Here is a 21545-nt window from a genome sequence, read left to right as displayed (position 1 = left end):
AGCTGGTAGACACTTTTAGCCACACTAGTTAACTGGTATGTTCATAAGTGGTTTTAACTCTTTAACAAGTGGATGGTTTGGACCTTATCAGTACTTCTACTACATTTTATTACATTATACAGTCTCCATAGTTAATCCTCTAATATTTAATCCATTGTTAGTTTTTATGTATAAATCCTGTTGGGTGGAAGGGCAAGAGCACTCAAAACCTCAAAAACAATACAGATACAAAATAATGTCTGATAACTGGTTAAGTCTAAAATGTTATACATATTAAATCATGAAAATGTAGAGGCTTCCTATTTAAAATTGTGAATGTTTTCTTAAAGAGAGACTTGATGAGTTTTAAAGTGCTGTCAGTTCAATGTGACCAAGTTGTATGACAGTAAGTCATGTGAGTGAATATCATTGCATCCATAGAAGTTTTTGCTGACTCAAGAGGCAGAAAAGGTCAGAAAAGTTGAATTAGATGATGTCTAAATTAATTGACCCATTTGATGTTTAGGTCACCCATAAACAGTGATTTGCAGTTACATAGGGATTGTTTGACAATTTTGGGGTGAGAGGAGAAGAGAGAGGGTCAAGAGGAGGAAAGCAGCTCAGTGCATTGGGGGGTGGGTCCCCCAGCAGTCTAAGTCTATAGCAGCATAACTATAACTAACTATATGCTTTATCAAAGAGGAAGGTTTTGAGCCTAGACTTAATAGTAGAGAGGGTGTCTGCTTCTAGTATCTGAACTGGAGCTGGTGCCACAGTAGAGGAGCTTGATAGCTAAAGGCTCTGCCTCCCATTCTACCTTTGGAAATTCTGCGCATCACCTCCTGTTTCTGCACACTCTTGGGTTTAATAATACTTTTCATTCCACAGTGAAAATTATGAGGCTTTGAAAACCTACATCTGTATTCAGTAAATTGGACAAATACATTGAATTAAGACCTGCACATCCCAATTAAGCCTGTACCAAAACACAGATAGTTTTGGACATTTAAGACAAATTTCAGATTGTAGAAGATAAGATTTCTGAAAAAAAATAACTTATGAAAACCAAACTTACAGTAGATACTGAGGCTGATGAGACCAGCCAGCAGGAAAACACTTAACAGGCCCAAACAGAAAACAAAAGCTTGATAAAACCTCTTCTCTGGGATTCTTGGGCCTGAACATAGAATCATGACACCAGGACAACATGATAATACTGTATATAGTTGGGCACAACTCATACTCGTTCTAGATTAGGATTGTTACCTGTCTTGTTAGTTGAAACTGAGTCACCAGACATGGGATATTCAACATTAACATATACATCTTCCATTGCTCACACAGGTATTAATTGTGCTCTTTGGCACAAGCTTCACAAGTAAACTAAAAAAGTGTAAGTTCTGCATTTGAATTTTAACTTCTGATGAACCTGCTGAGTTGTTAAATCCTTTTACACAAGAGAAAACAGAAAGAGGAAATTCCTCATACTTCAATTGTGATTCATTTTTGTGACCACTGATGTGGCAAAACTGTAAGGCAAGTTAGGAGGCAAAAGGCAACTCACAAGTGAATGATAATGGTGAATTTAATCAGCAAAATGGAGAAACATGCAGAGCAGAACAGAACTACACTCATGAGTGGGTCAATCAGATTGACCAGGTTTTACAGGTTATTAGTTTCTTTTAACCTCTCAGCTCTGCAGCTGAATTTACATAAAAGCACAAAGGAATGACTCAATGCAAATCAACCTTACAGAAAATACACACAGTGGTCAGGAATCTAATTAGCAAGTATCTGAGACCACTCGTCTCCTATGTGTTCCCTGCTAGGACAGCTTCCTGATGAAGCTCTAGTCTAAAGACAGTAGGTCGGCTGCGGTGTGAATGTACCATTTGGTCACCATAAACAGGCATTTTGCACTTGAAGGAAAATTTCTCTCACAACCACAACAGCTTCCAGAAACCTAAACTGACTCAGCCAATGTAGTTGTTGACATCTGCAACATCTCATCTCTGGCCCGAGATGTCATCCCCACATTCAAGTTAACCTTCATGGCTAAGAAATCTCCTTTGTGCTGTTTGAAAGGCTGTTGGCACAACAGCACTCACACTGTTTCTACTGAAGTGCTATTGTCTTTTTTTCTGGCACTGTTTTTTTTTTTTTTTGCAGTGAAAATGTAAATCTCATGATATTCAAGCATCCAGTCACAATTTAACCTCATAATTAACTGTGTAATTTGCTATTTTCATGGGTCTTCTTTAATCGACCATGTCATTTTTATTTAACCATATAGATGAATATTTACACGGCCACCAAATACCTTTAATTGAATCTTATCTTTCTAAAAACATATATGCATAATGTACAACAGTGCTAATCCTTTTTCTCCAAGATTCAGAGAAGCATCACATGAGAGATCTTTCCAAAATAAAGGGAAGTAAACTTTTGCAGCCAACTGCATTTCTATTCTCTTAGAGTCAGTTGCTTGAAAATTCAGTTTTAAATGATCTCAACACTTCATCAGTCTTCAATAAATTGAATTCAGTTGAAAATATGCCTATAATTCACGTTTCTGAAATTGTTTCAGTAAGGTCTTCATTCAACAAGCGGCTCATTTCAGTGGCAGTTTGAGCAGCAAAAACACATTTAAGTCCATAAAGCTCCATGTTCCTCCAGCTTCCAGGTGCCTCCCTCCTCGTTGTCCGTCAACATGTGGAAAAGTGCACTTTGGTGCATCATGTACATTTATTTTCACGTCTCACCCTTTGACAGCTGGGATATCCCCATCCCCCCTGTGACCTTTCACAGGTTAGGTGTGAACAGATGATGGATGGATGAATTTTATTGATTTGTTTGTTTGTCTCTAATAGTGACTTCTTGTCATTAGAGACAGACGAAACTTACCGATTCAGTTTTTCATACATTTACTGTAATTTGTCTAATGATAATCTTGCTTGGTAGAGAATTAATCACCAGAACTCGTCACTTCCTGTGAAGCCTCAGAGGAAGTAAAACCATTTTTCTCACTTAATGAACCTCAGTCCCAGCTGCAGAGCTGACTTTCAAGTGAGAGCTGACCACCTTATGATCAATGGAGGAAATATGTATGAATGTTAAAAATGACAAGTCTGTTCATTCGAGATCTTCAACAAATCAGACAGGTGAGAATGTTCAATCAGAATTGATGCTGACACACAGAGTGAAGAATGAATCTGTTATCATCTGTTATTACTAATGAATCATTGACTGTATGTTTGGTAGGACACAGGGTGGCAGACTGAGCTGTGTCTAAATATACATGATCATCTGGTCTTACTGTCACATCATTGACTGTGTTCACTGGTCTTGTCTCTGTTCAGGTCCCAGGAGCTCAGAGAGGAGGTTTTATGGAGCTGCTGTTCTCTGTCTGGGGCTGCTCAGTGTTTTCCTGCTCGTTGGACTCATCAGCCTCGGTGTCCACTGTGAGTCTGGTTTTCATTAGTTAAAATCTGAATCAACCAATTTTCACAACCATTTTCCCAAATTGAAAGAGCTTTAAAAATCTTGTTTACGTTCAATATGTTATTTTTACATTTAGAAAATCTGGCACAAATGTTGTTTTAAATATAAAAACAAATAATCGACTATAAAATACAAAGTTAAAATACAATAAGATAAACAGGAATTTCATCTGCACTTAAATTTTACCAACATGTTTAAACTATTTTTATGCATGTAAATGTGGACTATGACATTAAAGTCACTATAGCAGTTGTGTGTGTGTGTGTGTGTGTGTGTGTGTGTGTGTATGTGTCTATTACTCTCTCTCACTCATTAGGTAATAGTAATGATATTTCATCCATGGTACTTAAATTGTGAGCATTGGTTTATTGTAGTATTGTATTCATGGGGAAAATATAACTGAATAGTCTAATAATGGTACCTGTGTTTCACCCACTCATTCTTTATTTCAGATCATAGCACAGCACATGGTGCAGCAGGAGAACTCTCCACTATCAAAGCCAACATGACCAAGCTTCTCCAGGACAGTGAGAAAGAAGTGTCCTTCCTGACTGCAGAGAGAGACCAGCTGAATTCCACTCTGTCTTCCCTGACTGCAGAGAGAGACCAGCTGAATTCCAGAGTGTCTTTGCTGACTGCAGAGAAGGACCAGCTGAATGCCAAACTGTCTTCCCTAACTACAAAGAAGGATCGTCTGAATTCCAGTCTGTCTTCCCTGACTTCAGAGAGACACCGGCTGAATTCCAGTCTGTCTTCCCTGTCTACAGATAAGGACCAGTTAAATTCCAGAGTGTCTTCCCTGACTGCAGAGAGAGACCAGCTGAATTCCACTCTGTCTTCCCTGACTGCAGAGAGAGACCAGCTGAATTTCAGAGTGTCTTTGCTGACTGCAGAGAAGGACCAGCTGAATGCCAAACTGTCTTCCCTAACTACAAAGAAGGATCGTCTGAATTCCAGTCTGTCTTCCCTGACTGCAGAGAGAGACCAGCTGAATTCCAAAGTGCCTTCCCTGACTGCAGAGAGAGACCGGCTGAATTCCAGTCTGTCTTTCCTGAATGCAGAGAGAGACTCGCTGAATTTCAGAGTGTCTTTGCTGACTGCAGAGAAGGACCAGCTGAATGCCAAACTGTCTTCCCTAACTACAAAGAAGGATCATCTGAATTCCAGTCTGTCTTCCCTGACTGCAGAGAGAGATCAGCTGAATTCCAAAGTGCCTTCCCTGACTGCAGAGAGAGACCAGCTGAATTCCAGTCTGTCTTCCCTGACAGCAGAGAGAGACCAGCTGACTTCCAGAGTGTCTTCCCTAACTGCAGAGAGAGACCAGCTGAATTCCAGTCTGTCTTTCCTGAATGCAGAGAGAGACCAGCTGACTTCCAGAGTGTCTTCCCTAACTGCAGAGAGAGACCAGCTGAATTCCAGTCTGTCTTTCCTGAATGCAGAGAGAGACCAGCTGAATTCCAGAGTGTCTTCCCTGACAAAAGAGAAAGACCAGCTGAATTCTAGAGTGTCTTCCCTAAATGCAGAGACAGACCAGCTGAATTCCAGAGTGTCCTCCCTGACTGCAGAGAGAGATCAGCTTAATACCAGAGTGTCTTCCCTGACTGCAGAGAGAGACCGGCTGAATTCCCGAGTGTCTTCCCTGACTAAAGACAAAGACCAGGCAAATTCCAGAGTGTCCTCCCTGACTAAAGAAAAAGACCGGCTGAATTCCAGAGTGTCCTCCCTGACTGCAGAGAGAGATCAGCTTAATACCAAAGTGTCTTCCCTGACTGCAGAGAGAGACCGCCTGAATTCCAGAGTGTCTTCCCTGACTAAAGAGAAAGACCTGCTGGATTCCAGAGTGTCCTCCCTGACTAAAGAGAAAGACCAGCTGAATTCCAGAGTGTCCTCCCTGACTAAAGACAAAGACCAGCTGAATTCCAGAGTGTCCTCCCTGACTAAAGACAAAGACCAGCTGAATTCCATTGTGTCTTCCCTGACTGCCAAACTCAGTGAAATGACTAAAGACAGAGACAGGCTTGACAGTTTGTCCAGTGAGTATGGGCAGTAAGGGACAAGGCACATGACACCTAACTGATGCCAAAAAACTATACACAGCTGTACACAATAGTACACAGTACAATCGTCCATATAAGACAGTTTAGACACTTATGTTTGCATAAATAATGTTTCCCAAAGACTTTGAAAGCATTGGTCAGATTCTAAGTGCAAGTTAATAAACTAATGTTAACATGTTGAGGTTATTGTTATGTAATTCTAAACAGGAGTCAGACACTACAAATCACCTCTGTGCCACATTTGCATGTTTTACCTCATGGTGTCGATTTCTATTGTCTTCTGTCTTATATGTTACAGAGAAAACTTGTCCTGCAGGATGGACACAGTTCAGCTGGTCCTGCTATATTCTCTCGAGTAGGTCGGACTCTTGGACAAATGGAAGCAGCAACTGCCAAAATAAAGGAGCAGATCTGGTGATAATAAACAGTGCAGAAGAACAGGTAGAGTGTTAGTGTCCACATTTATGTGACTGAACAAGGAATGAGATTAAAGGACATAAAGGGCCAAATCTGATGTTGAAACCCGTGCATTTATAGCCACCTACAACCATGGACCATGACTGAGACTAGGGAACTCAGCAGTGGAGCTGCATTTGCTGACACAATTTAAAGGTGACTAGTGAAGTTTTAATAGGAAGGAGGTCGGCTGGAGACCTGTCCAGAGTTTACCCACCTCTCACCCTATGAAAGCTGGGATGGGCTCCAGCCCCCTGCAGCCTTACGCAGAAGAGGTGGTTACAGATAATGGATGGATATTTTTTCTGACTGAATCTAGTTATAGTCAAAAGGTTTCAGTTCCAGCTCCTAAGTTGTTGTTCTTGGCTATAAGCCAATTTAATAATTGTAATTTTATATTAGGAAGATATTTTAGCATTTGATTGTTCTCTGAATCCATCATAACATAAATGGAATAACTCCAACTTTTTAACCTATTGGTCTGTTGTGGATCTCAATTTGTTATATTTAATTTTTTCTAATATTGAAAGTGTGTGTTATCCATCTCTGTACTTCTGCCCTAACACACATACTGTAGGTGTAATGTGGTTAAAACTAGAACAAAAAAACTGTGAAATTCTTTCTCTGTATTGAACAGGAATTTGTCTCTGGATTCACCAATCAGTCAGCATGGATCGGTTTAAGTGACAGAGCTGAAGAGGGAACCTGGAAATGGGTCGATGGATCTCCACTGACTTTTAAGTAAGAAATGTGCTTCACCTTCTTTAAATCCAAATATCTCTGTAAATGTATGTTTGGACCAACACAACTGAAACAAAGAGGTTTCTAGAAAGAGCTCATAAAGGCCTTCGTGGTTTTACTGAGGAACAAAAATGACAGAAATAGAAGCCGACAACCTTTTCACACTGTTTCACCTGCACAGTGTCAGAGTTAGGATTTGGCTCTGAACACCACTGACTGTAGCTCACTTGAAATACATTTATCATGAATGAATGGAAGTATACTAGATATATCTAAATTGCACTTTAGTAGAAGTTTTCTGTTTTTAATTAGGTGCCTTTGTTCAGACAGATGTAAAGCAATAAGAAACAGCTACTTTTGCTTCATTTTAAGGCAGTAGTCATGTGTATAAGTACTGTGATTCTCTTGTTGTTTAGACAGTGGGCGAAAAATCAACCTGACAACGGTGGTGAAGACAGACAGTGGGGTGAGGAAGACTGTGCACACATCCGAGGTGGCAGGGAATTGGAAAATAATTGGAACGATCTGTCATGTGATGCTTCTCATCACTGGATCTGTGAGAAAAAGCTTCAGCAGTAGTAACATGTGCTTTTAGAAAGTCAGATATTATTCCACAAAAAGTCTTTGGTATCTTGTGTCTGAGACAGTAAGTGTAGCGTACGGCTCTTTCTCACCAGTTTCTGTGCTGTGTAACTGTGTAAACCAGTGTGAGGATCCACTTGTTCTACACATTAATAGTCTTTTAAATCTATGCTCAGTACACAGCTATTTAAAGTTGCATTCACCCTTCAGCAGTAAATGGACAGTTTATCAGTATTGTCTTCTTTCATTGGTGTCCTTCAAATTTTATTTTTGCTTGTTAAAAAATTGGCCTTTTTATCTTTTTTGTGACTTTTACATTTTTGATGTTTAATTACTATTTGTATCTGTTTGTGAAGCACTTTAGTGCAGCCTCTTGCTGTTTCAAATGTCCTATGTAAATAAACTATTATTTCAATTAGTATTATGTTTTTTACTAATGATGGTGATTTCTGATGTTCATTATCATCCATTGGTTAATTTGAGTCTGACACCATCTGTGAAGATTCTTAAACGTATTTACTTCACTGAGAGTATTGCAGTACATTCTGCTGCTCTTACTGTTACTTACTTAGTGACTCTAATACAACAGTATCTGTCGCCACCTTCTGACTTTCACACTGCACAGTGTCAGTTAGGATTTGGCTCTGAACACCACTGACTGGAGACTCTCAGAGCTGCTAGAATGACTGCTGACACACTTCCTGTCTGTTTCAGTACTGTTGGCTCTGACTGCACCACTGCTGTCATAACATTTAATAAGTTATCAACATAGAGACCATCAAGAGTCTTTTTATGTCAGATATTCACAATTTCACGATTGTTTTTTGTTTTGTTCATTCACCTCTTACTGGGATGAGGGAGAACCCAATAATGTGGCTAGGTATTCATTTATTGGAGAGGACTGTGCAGAAATTAATGTTCAAAAAGGTCACAAGTGGAATGACGTGTCATGTAGATATTCTATGAAATGGATCTGTGAGAAAAAAGTGGAAAACTGATAAATGTTTTGACATCATACATATGGAAATGTTTTATGTAAAACACGAATATGACTTGTCTCTGTCCACCACCTCTGTCATTTATGTTTCATTTATTTACAAACATGTTCTCTGTTGAAAAATCATTTCATGCAAAGTATAAACTCCATAAAAACAACACTTCTAGTTTTGTGATTTCTTCCACATTGATGATACTTTGAATACATGGTAATGTCTAATAATACAACCCAGCAATTATGTCTATTGTTAAATTAGAAGTCAAATAGTTGGGAAATAAGAGTCATTGATTAACAGAACATATTCAGCTCAATCTGCCACATACAAAGGACTAGAAAGGAAAAATAGAACATATTATTATATTAGGTGCAGCATTATAACACAGCTGGCAAAAGGTTCTTAACATATATACAAACAATAGACTAATCAGAAGTCAGGCTGCTGTCCTCCATTTCTGCATGTTTCTTAGCAATATTATATATAACATTTCATTTTAGATTTCTCTGTAGTCAGGTGCCTGAGTAATGTTTATCCTTCCCCCACTTCTTATATCTTTTCTGTTCTCTGGATCCCGTCTCCTCCAGGGTCCTTTAAGCAGTTGCACCCACTCTAATCCCAGCCATTATGCAAATCATTAAATCATCACGTGCAACAGTGTATGGGAGTAGAATAGCAGCTTAATTCTTTTATATGTACAGGGATTTGTGCGTGCATTCATGCTGGAATTTGTATTTCAGTCTGCTTGTGTGTCTGTATACAAATCTGTCTTCTTCTTTTCCTTTCGGCTGCTCCCTTTCAGGGGTCGCCACAGCGAATCATGTGCCTCCATCTAACTCTATCCTCTGCATCCTCTTCACTCACACCAACTAACTTCATGTCCTCCCTCACTACATCCATAAATCTCCTCTTTGGTCTTCCTCTAGACCTCCTGCCTGGCAGCTCCAACCTCAGCATCCTTCTACCGATATATTCACAGTTTCTCCTCTGAACATGTCCAAACCACCTCAATCTGGCCTCTCTGACTTTATCTCCAAAACATCTAACATGAGCTGTCCCTCTGATGTACTCATTCCTGATCCTGTCCATCCTCGTCACTCCCAAAGAGAACCTCAACATCTTAAGCTCTGCTACCTCCAGCTCTGCCTCCTGTCTTTTCTTCAGTGCCACTGTCTCTAAGCCGAACAACATTGCTGGTCTCACCACCGTCTTGAACACCTTTCCTTTCATTCTCGCTTATACTCTTTTATCACACAACACACCTGACACTTTTCTCCACCCGTTCCAACCTGCCTGCACTCGCCTCTTCACCTCTTTTCCACACTCGCCGTTGCTCTGAACCGTTGACCCTAAGTACTTAAAGTCCTGCACCTTCTTCACCTCTGCTCCCTGTAACCTCACCATTCCACCTGGGTCCCTCTCATTGACACACATGTATTCTGTCTTGCTGCGGCTAAGCTTCATTCCTCTGTTTTCCAGAGCAGACCTCCACCTCTCTAGATTTTCCTCCACCTGCTCCCTGCTCTCACTACAAATAACAATGTCATCTGCAAACATCATAGTCCAGGGAGATTCTTGTCTAACCTCATCTGTCAGTCTGTCCATCACCAGAGCAAACAAGAAGGGGCTCAAAGCCGATCCTTGATGCAGACCCACCTCCACCTTGAACTCCTCTGTCACACCTACAGCACACCTCACCACTGTCTTACAGCTCTCATACATGTCCTGCACCACTCTAACATACTTCTCTGCCACTCCAGACGTCCTCATACAATACCACAGCTCCTCTCTCGGCACCCTGTCATACGCTTTTTCTAAATCTACGAAGACACAATGCAACTCCCTCTGACCTTCTCTGTACTTCTCCATCAGCGTCCTCAAAGCAAATACTGCATCTGTTGTACTCTTTCTAGGCATGAAACCACATTGCTGCTCACAAATGTTCACCTCTGCCCTTAGCCGAGCTTCCGCTACTCTTTCCCACAACTTCATTGTTTGGCTCATCAGCTTTATTCCTCTGTAGTTGCCACAGCTCTGCACATCTCCCTTGTTCTTAAAAATTGGTACCAGTACACTTTTCCTCCAGTCCTCTGGCATCCTCTCACTCTCCAAGATCTTGTTAAACAAACTAGTCAAAAACTCTACTGCCACCTCTCCTAGACACTTCCATACCTCCACAGGTATGTCATCAGGACCAACTGCCTTTCCGCTCTTCATCCTCTTCAATGTCCTCCTCACTTCACTCTTACTAATCTTTGCTACTTCCTGCTCCACACCAGTCACCTCTTCTACTCTTCGTTCCCTTTCATTTTCCTCGTTCATCAACTCTTCAAAGTTCTCCTTCCATCTTCCCATCACACTCCTGGCACCTGTCAATACATTTCCATCCTTATCTTTAATCACACTAACCTGCTGCACATCCTTCCCATCTCTATCTCTTTGTCTGGCCAACCTGTACAAGTCCACCTCTCCCTCTTTAGTGTCCAACCTAGCATACAAGTCCTCATATGCTCTTTGTTTGGCCTTTGCCACCTCTATCTTCACCTTACGCTGTATCTCCCTGTACTCCTGTCTACTCTCTTCAGTCCTCTCAGTGTCCCACTTCTTCTTAGCTAACCTCTTTCTCTGTATACACTCCTGAACTTCCTCGTTCCACCACCAAGTCTCCTTGTCCGCTTTCCTCTTTCCAGATGACACACCGAGTACCCTCCTACCTGTCTCCCTGATCAAATTAGCTGTAGTAGTCCAGTCATCTGGAAGCACCTTGAAACCACCCAGAGTCTGTCTCAGCTCCTCTCTGAAAACTAAACGACATTCTTCCTTTTTCAACTTCCACCACTTTGTCCTCTGCTCTGCCTTAGTCCTCCTTATCTTCCTCACCACCAGTATCATTTTACACACCACCATCCTGTGTTGTCTGGCTACACTCTCCCCTACCAATGCTTTACAGTCACTGATCTCTTTCAGATTACAACGTCTACACAAGATGTAGTCTACCTGAGTGCTTCTCCCTCCGCTCTTGTACGTCACCCTATGTTCCTGCCTCTTCTGAAAGAAAGTGTTTACTACAGCCATTTCCATCCTCTTTGCAAAGTCAACCACCATCTGACCTTCTGCGTTCCTGTCCTGAACACCAAACCTGCCCATAACTGTCTCATCACCTCTGTTCCCTTCACCTACATGCCCATTGAAATCTGCACCAATGACAACTCTCTCACCTCTGGGGATGCTCTGCATCACTTCATCTAACTCACTCCAGAATTTCTCCTTCTCTTCTAACTCACATCCTACCTGTGGGGCATAACCACTCACAACATTGAACATCACCCCTTCAACTTCCAGCTTCAGACTCATCAACCTGTCTGATACTCTTTTCACCTCTAGAACATTCCTCACAAAATCCTCTTTCAATATAACTCCAACTCCATTTCTCTTCCTATCTGACCCATGGTAAAACAACTTAAACCCTGCTCCTAAGCTTCTAGCCTTGCTACCTTTCCACCTGGTCTCCTGGACACACAGTATGTCCACCTTCCTTCTCTGCATCATGTCGATCAACTCCCTAGCCTTCCCTGTCATAGTACCAACATTCAAAGTCCCTACTGTCATTCCTACATTCTTAGCTTTCCTCTTCTCTCTCTGCCTACGAACACACCTTCCTCCTCTTCTTCTTCGTCTTCGACCAACAGTAGTCCAATTTCCACCGGTACCCTGTAGGTCAACAGCACCGGTGGCGGTCGTTGTTAACCCGGGCCCCGACCGATCCGGTATGGAAGTCTTTGTCACGATTCGCATGTTTGGTTTGGCATGTGTTTTACGTCGGATGCCCTTCCTGCCACAACCCTCTGCATTTATCCAGACTTGGGACTGGCACAAGAAGACACTGGCTTGTGCCCCCTTGCGGTTGCATTGCCTGTATACAAATCTGTAATGGTAAATATTATGTATGTGTCTGTAAAATAATGTGTAAATGTATTCCCTCAAAGAACTAAAAGTAAATGTCTAATTATATGATAAAATGCTTAAGTTTTAACTAAAAGTGCTGAAAAGCCTCACAATTGGCTCTTTTTACCGGTGGATTTTTGCTATTGTCCCCCGTCTGCGAGTTTTATCAGTATTGGAAGGTTTCACTTGCCCTCAGCTCGGGCTCCCAGGCTCAGCCTTACAGGCAGAATACGGTTCAGCTCACAGTTTGCCTTACAGTCTGCATTCAGGCTTCAGTACTGAGGAGAGCCAAACCGCCTCCACAGTCCCTCAGGTGAGTCTCACCTTTACCTTTGACTTTGTCCTGCTCAGCCAAACAGTGTTTCTAGTGTTTCTGTACTACAGCAGATAACGTTAGCCGATGCAGGCAGGTCAACAGCTACAGCTAGTGTAGCTAACAGCTAACAAACAGTGGGAGCTAACTTTACACTAAAAGTGCTGTTCAGTGGGAACTGGACTGCTGCTTGGACAAGACTTTCAGAGGACAGAGGACACGGGAAAAAAGGTTATGATCAATGACGTAAGGTTTGTTCAGACGTTCTGGTTTTTTTAGTGTTTTTTTGACCATCTGTCATTTATAGTTAATTTATATACTAATATTTTCTATGTTGAAAAAAGTCTTATAAATAATTTCATGCAATAAATTAACTGCATAACAGCAACACTTCCCATTTTTGTAGTTTTTCTCAACATCTAATACATTGATGATACCCTGAATACATAGAAACAAACATTTAATACAACCTGCCAATATTGGGACAAATCTTTGGGAAATAGTTCCTGCAGCTCATATAATAATTAAACTACTTCTCAATTTTAATTTCTGGCTTTATTTTTGTAATTTAATCTTAAAATTTCTTCTTTGAGCTTTTTTTATTCTTTATACTTTGTAATAAAACTGCTCAGACATTCCATTGATTTCACTAACAATCATATTTTTAATTACTTGGTATTCGTCAAGGTAAAATTACGCAGACTTGTTTATTTCACAACAGAAAGAGGTCGCAGACAACGATACAAATACTTATGGTTAAATCTGTTAATTTGTCCAAAGGAAAAGAGCTAAAAACAATCTTGACGTTTGTGTAAAAATGAGGCTAAAGGGGTGGATACACTGGGAAGCCATTTGGCCATTTTAGAGAAGAAAATGTGAGAAACTTGGAAGCTCTTCCTGCCACAACCCTCCCATTTTCTTTGTCCAGGCTCAGGACCGGCACCAAGGTTACCCTGGATGGCTAGGTGGGGCCACACCTGGTGGGGTGGGATTCAAAGATGCTGCCGTCTGCATCCTAACCAGGGTTGGGATGCATATTAACAAAAAATTAGCTATAATAAACTTTTCAACTAGACAGTCTTTAATTTCATTGTGATATTTCTTCTCCAAACTAGTAACTTTCTGCATCTGGTTTGTACTTTCCATTCACAGAAACAGCTGCTCAGCTTTGAGCTTTAAAATTATCAACCTAAATTTTCATATGAGTCACACTAATGCCCAGTTTTCGCTTTAACTGTTAGATGTTGTATAGGCTGTAGTTTGTGCTTTAAAAGCTCAAACCTCAGAGTCAGTGAAGATCGTTAAGCCATTTCCAGGTGCCTTCTTCCTTCGTGTCAGTCAAACAAATCCAGGCTTCTGCTGTTGTGATGTATCGGAGATAGTTTTTCTTAGGTGGACCCAAGAGCAACAAGGCGAGACGGGTTCGGTTAGATGAAATACGTTTTATTAAAGATTTTAACACAGGACAGGGAAAAACAACCAACATAAACTCAGGAAACAAGGAATTAACTGAGACATAATCACAAAGGAATTTAACAAGGGCAGTAAATGACAAACTAGGAGGCAGAACATAAGATAAACATGGGTTAAACAAGTGGTAACCTAAAGACCCGGGACAGTGAAACTAAATGAAGACACCAGGAAAACAAACACTGGGAAGAGCAAGACTTGAACGTAAAATCAAAACCAGACTAACTCACATTAGAAGACAAATAATATCCAAACATTAAGCGACAATAGAGGAAACGACTGAGACACGGGCATCAAAAACAAATCGAACCTCAAACCAAAGATACAGGGAACAGAGTCCATTTGAACAGAGTCAGGAATCCAAGAACCATGAGTCAGGTAACTCAGAAGGCACCATGTTAAACTGATGACAAGGACAAACAAAGACCACGATCCAACCAGAAACAGGGGGAGAGCTGGGTTTAAAAAGGGCAGAGGAACATGTGAAAACAATTGAGAGCGGTGATGACAAGTGGTAAAGTTGAAGAAATAAACTGGGGACAGGAAGTGGAGAAAAAGGAGAATAAAATAAAAGTCCAGAACAGGAAGTGAATGAGAGTGTCAGATCATGACATGATGCCTGAAAGGAATTTCTGCATCAATACAAATAAATAATCAAAATTCAGTGTTTAGCTTTGTCATTGACCTCAGTTTCCTATAATGTTCACATTGTACCTGTTCTGCAGCACTGTCTATCACAACTAGATCCATTTCTGTCTTTGCAGTCCTGTCTGCCTCTTTCCAAAGGACCAAACTCACGGGGGATGAAGTAACAGGAAAAATGCAACATTGTCCATCCTGTAAAACACGTTTCATCTATAAGAGAAAACAGACATCAGTCAGACAAGATAAAACTCCATCTGCCACATAGTGACAGTATAACATAAGCCAGCGTCTTCTTGTGCCAGTCCCAAGTCTGGACAAATGCAAAGCATGTCAGGATTTTTTTTTGTGTCTGGCAGATCAGCTCTGCAGCATTGACTGGACTTCCTGTAAGTGATGAAGGGCTTGTTGGTTTTTGGTTTCAGTCTGACACTTCTTTAGCTTTTGAGGAAGTTTCAGCTGTGGGCAGTTCTTTACTACACATCAAGGCTTCACACAGTTTCATTCACATTAAACATAGTTTGACATTCTCCTTAAAATGTTTTGTGGCATCATTATAAAAGACTTTTCTTCTGACACACAAGTCAGAATTCACATGGTCACAAAAGGTCCCTGTTACACACAAACAGTTTTTAGTACAAACACTGCTGTTGTTTCATTTACAAGATAAAAGATACGTAATAAAGACGTGAGAACACAAAATTAGACAGTTAAGTATGGTGTTTATTGGTGACCCAATGTTTGGTAGACTATCAGAAAGTTTAGAAAAATTGCTGCACAAAAGGCAGAGTTCCAAAAACATAGTTTATGTCTTGCTTCCAATGCTGCATCATTTCTTTAGCATGACATCACAAAAAGTGCTTCCGGCTTTTCCCTTCAGTCGCTGACACAGTGAAAGGTGTTCTGCACGTTTTTACACTGGATGGTCTTCCTGCCACATCCCTCCCATTTTATCAGGGCTCAGCCCTTGATGGCTGGATTCAAACCTGCAGCCTTCTGCAAATAATCTTTCTCTTCACTTACTTTACTCAAATACAGCCAACAAATTTGATGGACTTTACTTCTGTATTTAGTCTTATTTTAACTAAATTTAATGATCTTTTAAATGCTGATGTGTTTTTGTGGATGAAGCTTTTTGAGCACATAATGTGGTTAAAATCATCTTTACCCGCTGCTACATTAGTGATGTTCACTGTTAATGCATGAATAATATCATTTTGAATGATAAAGCATTATACATAACCTACTGCTGAGCCTTTTTCTCACAGATCCAGTTCATAGATGCGTCACATGACCGGTCGTTCCAGTTTTCTTCTGGGTACCTTCCAGTTCTGATCTGTGCACAGTCTTCCTCACCCCACTGTACATCTCCACTACCATTGTCAGGCTGCTGTTTTTCCCAGTTACTAACAGATAAAACAAGAGAATCACAACACTGTAATGACTGCTGCCTTAAAATGAAGCAAACTGTAAGTAACTGTTGCTTATCACTTGACTTCTGTCTGGCTAAAGGTACAGTACCTAATTAAAAACAAGTTTAGTGTACTTTTGTAAATTAAAACACATATGTTCTTCCATTCAATTATGATAAATGGATTTTGAATGTTGTAGTTTTGACATAATTACAATAAATGCAAATATAAATCTACTAAAATACACTTAACTGGACTTTACTTTGCTATTCTGCGACACCATTAAAGTGCACTGAAATATATTTAAATACACAATTTTAATAACTTAATATAATAAAAACTATGTAATAAAATATTTAGTACATACAGAATAGGTCCAAAGTTTCTCTAATAATATTGACACAAATAGTGTTGTGGTGATAATGTTTTGTAGAATCACTGCACGTCCACGGTTTTATTAGCATTCACATAAAGTCCAACATGAACATTCAAACCCAACAGAACATGCTCATATATCATTTTAGTGATTTTAACTACTAATAAACTCATTGTTAGCACAGCTAAACACTGTTAATCTGACAATATCTTCAAAGCACGTTTAAAAAATTCCCTAACTACATTTCTAAGTGTAATTACTAGCTGGTACTAAACAGAATATGTCCTGAACTCCATCTCTACATTTTTAATTTAAGCACTTAAATATTGTTTTTTGTTTGTCTCTTAATTATCTGCAGCATTAGCTGCAAACATGACATGTATCTAGTAAATCAAATATAATAAAAGAACAGGTCTAATAACATAAAGAATTTTCTGTACTCAGTCTGTAAGTTAGTGTAAATCAGAGGTAGGGGTTCATTCATCTCTTGTGCCCAAACACTTTTTCCTGATTTTATTCTTGAAATGTAATATGTTTTATGAAATATGAAATGTTTTACACTGCTGTAGTGATATGTCACAACAATAGAGAGTAAAATTATGACTTAAAAAACATTGGATGGATGTGGTCATAGTCACATTGCAGATGCAAATTGGTAAAACCGAATTAAATGACCTATGAAAGCTGATGTGTTATTATGGATGAGAGAGTTTTCAGCACATAAAGTGGTTAAAATCATCTTTACCCGCTGAAACATTAGTCATTTTTTCTGTTAATACATGAATAATTATAATTTAGTCATCTCTTTCTGCATGAGTTATTTTACTTTTGGTACTTTAAGTATATTTGTTTATTAGCACTTTTACTGAAGTGTTTAAAATACAAACAGATTCTTTTTTTTCTCTGTCAGTAACTCAGACTGATAATCACAAAAATGTATTTCTTAGTGAAATTTTTACTTTTACACAAGTGCATCTTCAGGCTACTTGAATATTGAGTTTACAGATGCTACTGTACATCTGCCACCATTGCAGGACACTGTAGCTACTGCAGAGCAAAGATATGTTTGTTTTTCTCTATTCATATGATTCACACTGAAATACTTTCAGTAGGTGCTGGTTCATCATTTTGAAAATCGTAACTGTTTATGTCGATGACAACTTCTGTGACAACTCGCCGTTTTCTCTGGTTATATGTGCAGAAGTGAAGACGAGAGTTTATGTGTATATATGGCAAAGAAATTAAAGTTCTCCAAAGGAAATCTACCTAGAGACTATACGTTTCCCTAATTCCCTACCATCCTTTCTCCTTACATGAAATCATACTTGTTGGTGATTGTTTCGTTCAGGTGTGTTCAGTCAATCGGAAGCTGGAAGATACCATCTCAAAAGAGTTTGGAGTTGGGAAAGACAAAGCGAATCCCAATTATCATAGGGCGAGAGGCAGGCTACATCCTGTACAGGTCTCCAGTCTGTCTCAGCTCCAAGACAGAGACACATACACAGACAGACAATCATTTCCACTCACAATTTAGACTAATTATAGATAAGCATGGAAATGTATTGACAGGTGCCAGGAGTGTGATGGGAAGATGGAAGTAGAAGAGGTGACTGCTGTGGAGCAGGAAGTAGCAAAGATTAGTAAGAGTGAAGTGAGGAGGACATTGAAGAGGATGAAGAGTGGAAAGGCAGTTGGTCCTGATGACATACCTGTGGAGGTATGGAAGTGTCTAGGAGAGGTGGCAGTAGAGTTTCTGACTAGTTTGTCTAACAAGATCTTGGAGAGTGAGAGGATGCTGAGGACTGGAGGAGAAGTGTACTGGTGCCCATTTTTCAGAATAAGGGAGATGAGCAGAGCTGTAGCAACTACAGAGGAATAAAGCTGATGAACCAAACAATGAAGTTGTTTCATTAGTCATTTACATAATTCACTGTGACGACCCCTGAGAGGGAACAGCTGAAATGAAAGCAGCATAAAAATATGACCTCACTGTACTAACGAATAATGAAAATCTGATGGAAATTTCAATGCTACAAACCTCTTAATGTGACTTTGTTTTCTTTTTATTTATGAATAAATGTCTGAGAAAAAGACACAGACTGAACTTTGTGTGTCATGTCTTAAATAATGCTGTTTGGTGGAGAATTGCCCGCAGTTACAACCCCTGAAATGTGTCACTTCCTCTACACTGTACTAACGAATAATGAAAATCTGATGGAAATTTCAATGCTACAAACCTCTTAATGTGACTTTGTTTTCTTTTTATTTATGAATAAATGTCTGAGAAAAAGACACAGACTGAACTTTGTGTGTCATGTCTTAAATAATGCTGTTTGGTGGAGAATTGCCCACAGTTACAACCCCTGAAATGTGTCACTTCCTCTGAAGCTAAAGCACAAAGAGACTGAAACCAAATAAACCTTCATTGTGCAGAGTTTCTCTCGTCCACTCTACAATTAATAAATAGAGGAAATATCTGTCAATATTGAATATGACAAGTCAGTTAACTTAAAACCTTCAACTGATCAGACAGGTGAAACTCTTCAGTCAGATTTAGATGCTGATTTGTTTTTCTGTTAATCTGTTATTTCTGTTGTAAGATTCACTGATCATTTTACTTTCCAGCTCCCAGAAGTTCTGAGAGGAGATTTCACGGAGCTGTTGTTCTCTGTCTGGGGCTGCTGAGTGTTGTCCTGTTGGCTGGACTCATCAGCCTCGGTGTCCACTGTGAGTCTGGTTTTCTTCAGTCAACATCAGTGTTAAGAATGTTTTTCAGGAACATTTTCCTTTTTAGACTCTGAAAAATGTGTCACAGGTTTATTTAAGAGTTTCATTTTTTCTCTGTTGCCGTGGATTTATTCTGCTGTGTCTTAGTCTTATGTGGTTTTAATGTTATATCTGTATAAGAGTTTTTCCTAGTTTTTAAACTATTGTAAAAACACAACATTGACCACAACATACAGAACAGAAAAATGCATGTAGTGCGTATAAAATTAGACAAAGAGGAACTGAAATTCTGTCTCACACTCAGATGTAATCTAAGGTGGATGTCACAGCACCTGCTCTCCCATCCTCCACTCCCCTCTTTCTCTCTCTCTCTGTCTGTTTTGTGTGTTTGTTTCTCCCCAGTGCACCTGGACTGCGGTAGAGGCCACACCTGCATGCAATCATCCGCCTTAATGACAGCAGCTCTTATACCAGTCTCCTTCACACCACAAGTCGCCTGATCGTCTCAGTACCTGCCATGAACCTCCAGCCGCCCTGCCGCGTCCAAAAAATTCCCTTCAACTCCTTGTCTCCACGGCACCTAATTCCAAGGTCACCATTTGTCTTCCTTTACGCCTCTTACCCGCACTGGGTTCAAGCTCCTCCGATCAGGCTCTCCTCCCCCGGACATCGCTCCCCATCGGCCCTATCCTTATCCCTGTCTCCACCCGTGCTACCTACCCTCCCCCCAATAAACCATTCTCACCTTCCTAAATAACCTGGTTCTGTCTCTCTTTCTGGGTCCACTACCATCGACTGCACTTCGCAGGTGTGACAAAACGATCTGGCCCCTAAAATGGATCCAGCAGACAAGAACCACCTGCAACGCGCGGTCTCCAGCCAGGGTGCTCTTCTGGGCCAGCATGACCAGCAGTTGCGGCGGATCGAGAAGGGGGATGTATGCTACACTCAACAGCTCTCCCAGGTGGGTGACACACTTAAAGCTCTGTGCTCTCACGTAACCCTCTCTGCTGCCTCTCCCGAGCCATCCATGTGGACAACCGTATCCGTGAGCGGCGGAGAGAGAGAGAACAGAAACCAGCACCCGCTCCCCAGAACCTTTCGCACTCCCCCTCTTCTCGAGAGCCCCGTTTCCCCTGGGATCAGCTCTTCAGTGCCTCCGGAGGCTCCCGCGGAGCCTATGGAGCTGGCTCGTGCTCGCCTGTCCCCCACCGAGCGACAACGGCGGTTTCAAGCTGGTGAGTGCATTTATTGTGGTTCCTCCAGACACTTTATCACACTATGTCCTTTACGGACAAAGAGGGGCTCATCAGGGCGCCTGATTGCCCGGATGAGCGGGGCAGCTTCCACCAGCGGTTCCCAGACCCAGCTGACTGTCACCACAACCCCCACATTGACTGGTCCTCCAATAAAATAATTGGCTGGGGAACCTCTTGCCACAACTCGTGTCTCCTCTCAGCTCCATTCCCCAAATGCCGCTCTCCTCCCACGGACACCTCCCCCACACTGGACATGTCTCTCATTCCCCCTGCCTATCATGACATCGCCCCAGTCTTCAATAAAGAAAAAGCCCTGTCACTTCCTCCCCACCGCCCATTCAACTGTGCTATCGATCTCCTGGCTGGAGCGCCATTACCCACCGGTCGCCTGTATAACCTCTCTCGCCCCGAAAGGGAAGCCATGGAGAAATACATAAGGGAGTCTCTACAGGCCGGCCTCATCCGCCCCTCTTCCTCCCCTGGTCCAGCTGGGTTTTTCTTTGTTAGTAAGAAGGATAAGACCCTCCGCCTGTGCATAGATTACGGGGGATTAAACAACATAACAATCAAGAACAAATACCCTCTCCCTCTGCTTAACTTTGAGTCCCTGCAGGATGCAGCCATATTCACTAAGCTAGACCTCCGCAATGCCTACCATCTGGTCCAAATCCGCGAGGGGGATAAGTGGAAGACAGCGTTCAACACACCACTGGGTCAGTTCGAGTATTTGGTAATTCCTTTTGGTCTGACTAATGCCCCAGCTGTTTTTCAGTCCCTAATCAACAGTGTGCTTCGAGACTTCATCTACAGGTTTGTTTTTGTTTACTTAGATGACATACTGATTTTCTCACGCAATCTCCATGAACACCAACAGCACGTCTGGCAGGTTTTACAGAGGCTACTGGAAAACAGACTCTTTGTCAAAGCAGAAAAATGCGAGTTTCACGTCAAAACCGTGTCATTCTTAGGATTCATTATAGGTGAGGGAGAGGTGAGGCCCGACCCCGAGAAAACGCGCGCTGTCACAGAGTGGCCAAGACCTGGAACCAGGAAACAGCTGCAACGTTTCCTGGGCTTCACCAACTTCTATCGC

At 41.0% G+C, this 21545-nt stretch overlaps 2 protein-coding genes across 2 annotated transcripts in view; one reads left to right on the top strand and one right to left on the bottom strand.

Annotated features, from left to right (window-relative positions):
- The window catches only part of LOC137132668 (CD209 antigen-like), a 78366-nt gene that overhangs the window by 16339 nt on the left and 40482 nt on the right, over positions 1-21545 (bottom strand). The window lies entirely within an intron of this gene.
- LOC137132803 (C-type lectin domain family 4 member M-like) lies at positions 2690-8456 on the top strand. The gene is made up of 6 exons (XM_067515792.1): positions 2690-2699; positions 3339-3440; positions 3933-5513; positions 5836-5978; positions 6631-6734; positions 7151-8456. Exons 1-6 carry the CDS (start codon positions 2690-2692, stop codon positions 7311-7313), a joined length of 2103 nt encoding a protein of 700 aa, XP_067371893.1. The 3' UTR covers positions 7314-8456.

This window comes from Channa argus, chromosome 9 (assembly GCF_033026475.1).
Source record: "Channa argus isolate prfri chromosome 9, Channa argus male v1.0, whole genome shotgun sequence".
Taxonomy (NCBI): Eukaryota; Metazoa; Chordata; class Actinopteri; order Anabantiformes; family Channidae; genus Channa; species Channa argus.
Note: the sequence above shows the minus strand (reverse complement) of the source record. Positions and strands in the feature narration are given on the sequence as shown.

Coding starts and splice junctions, on each gene's coding strand:
- LOC137132803 (XM_067515792.1), top strand. Junction 3,441..3,932: donor CATCAGCCTCGGTGTCCACT/GTGAGTCTGGTT, acceptor TCTTTATTTCAG/ATCATAGCACAGCACATGGT. Junction 5,979..6,630: donor TAAACAGTGCAGAAGAACAG/GTAGAGTGTTAG, acceptor TGTATTGAACAG/GAATTTGTCTCTGGATTCAC.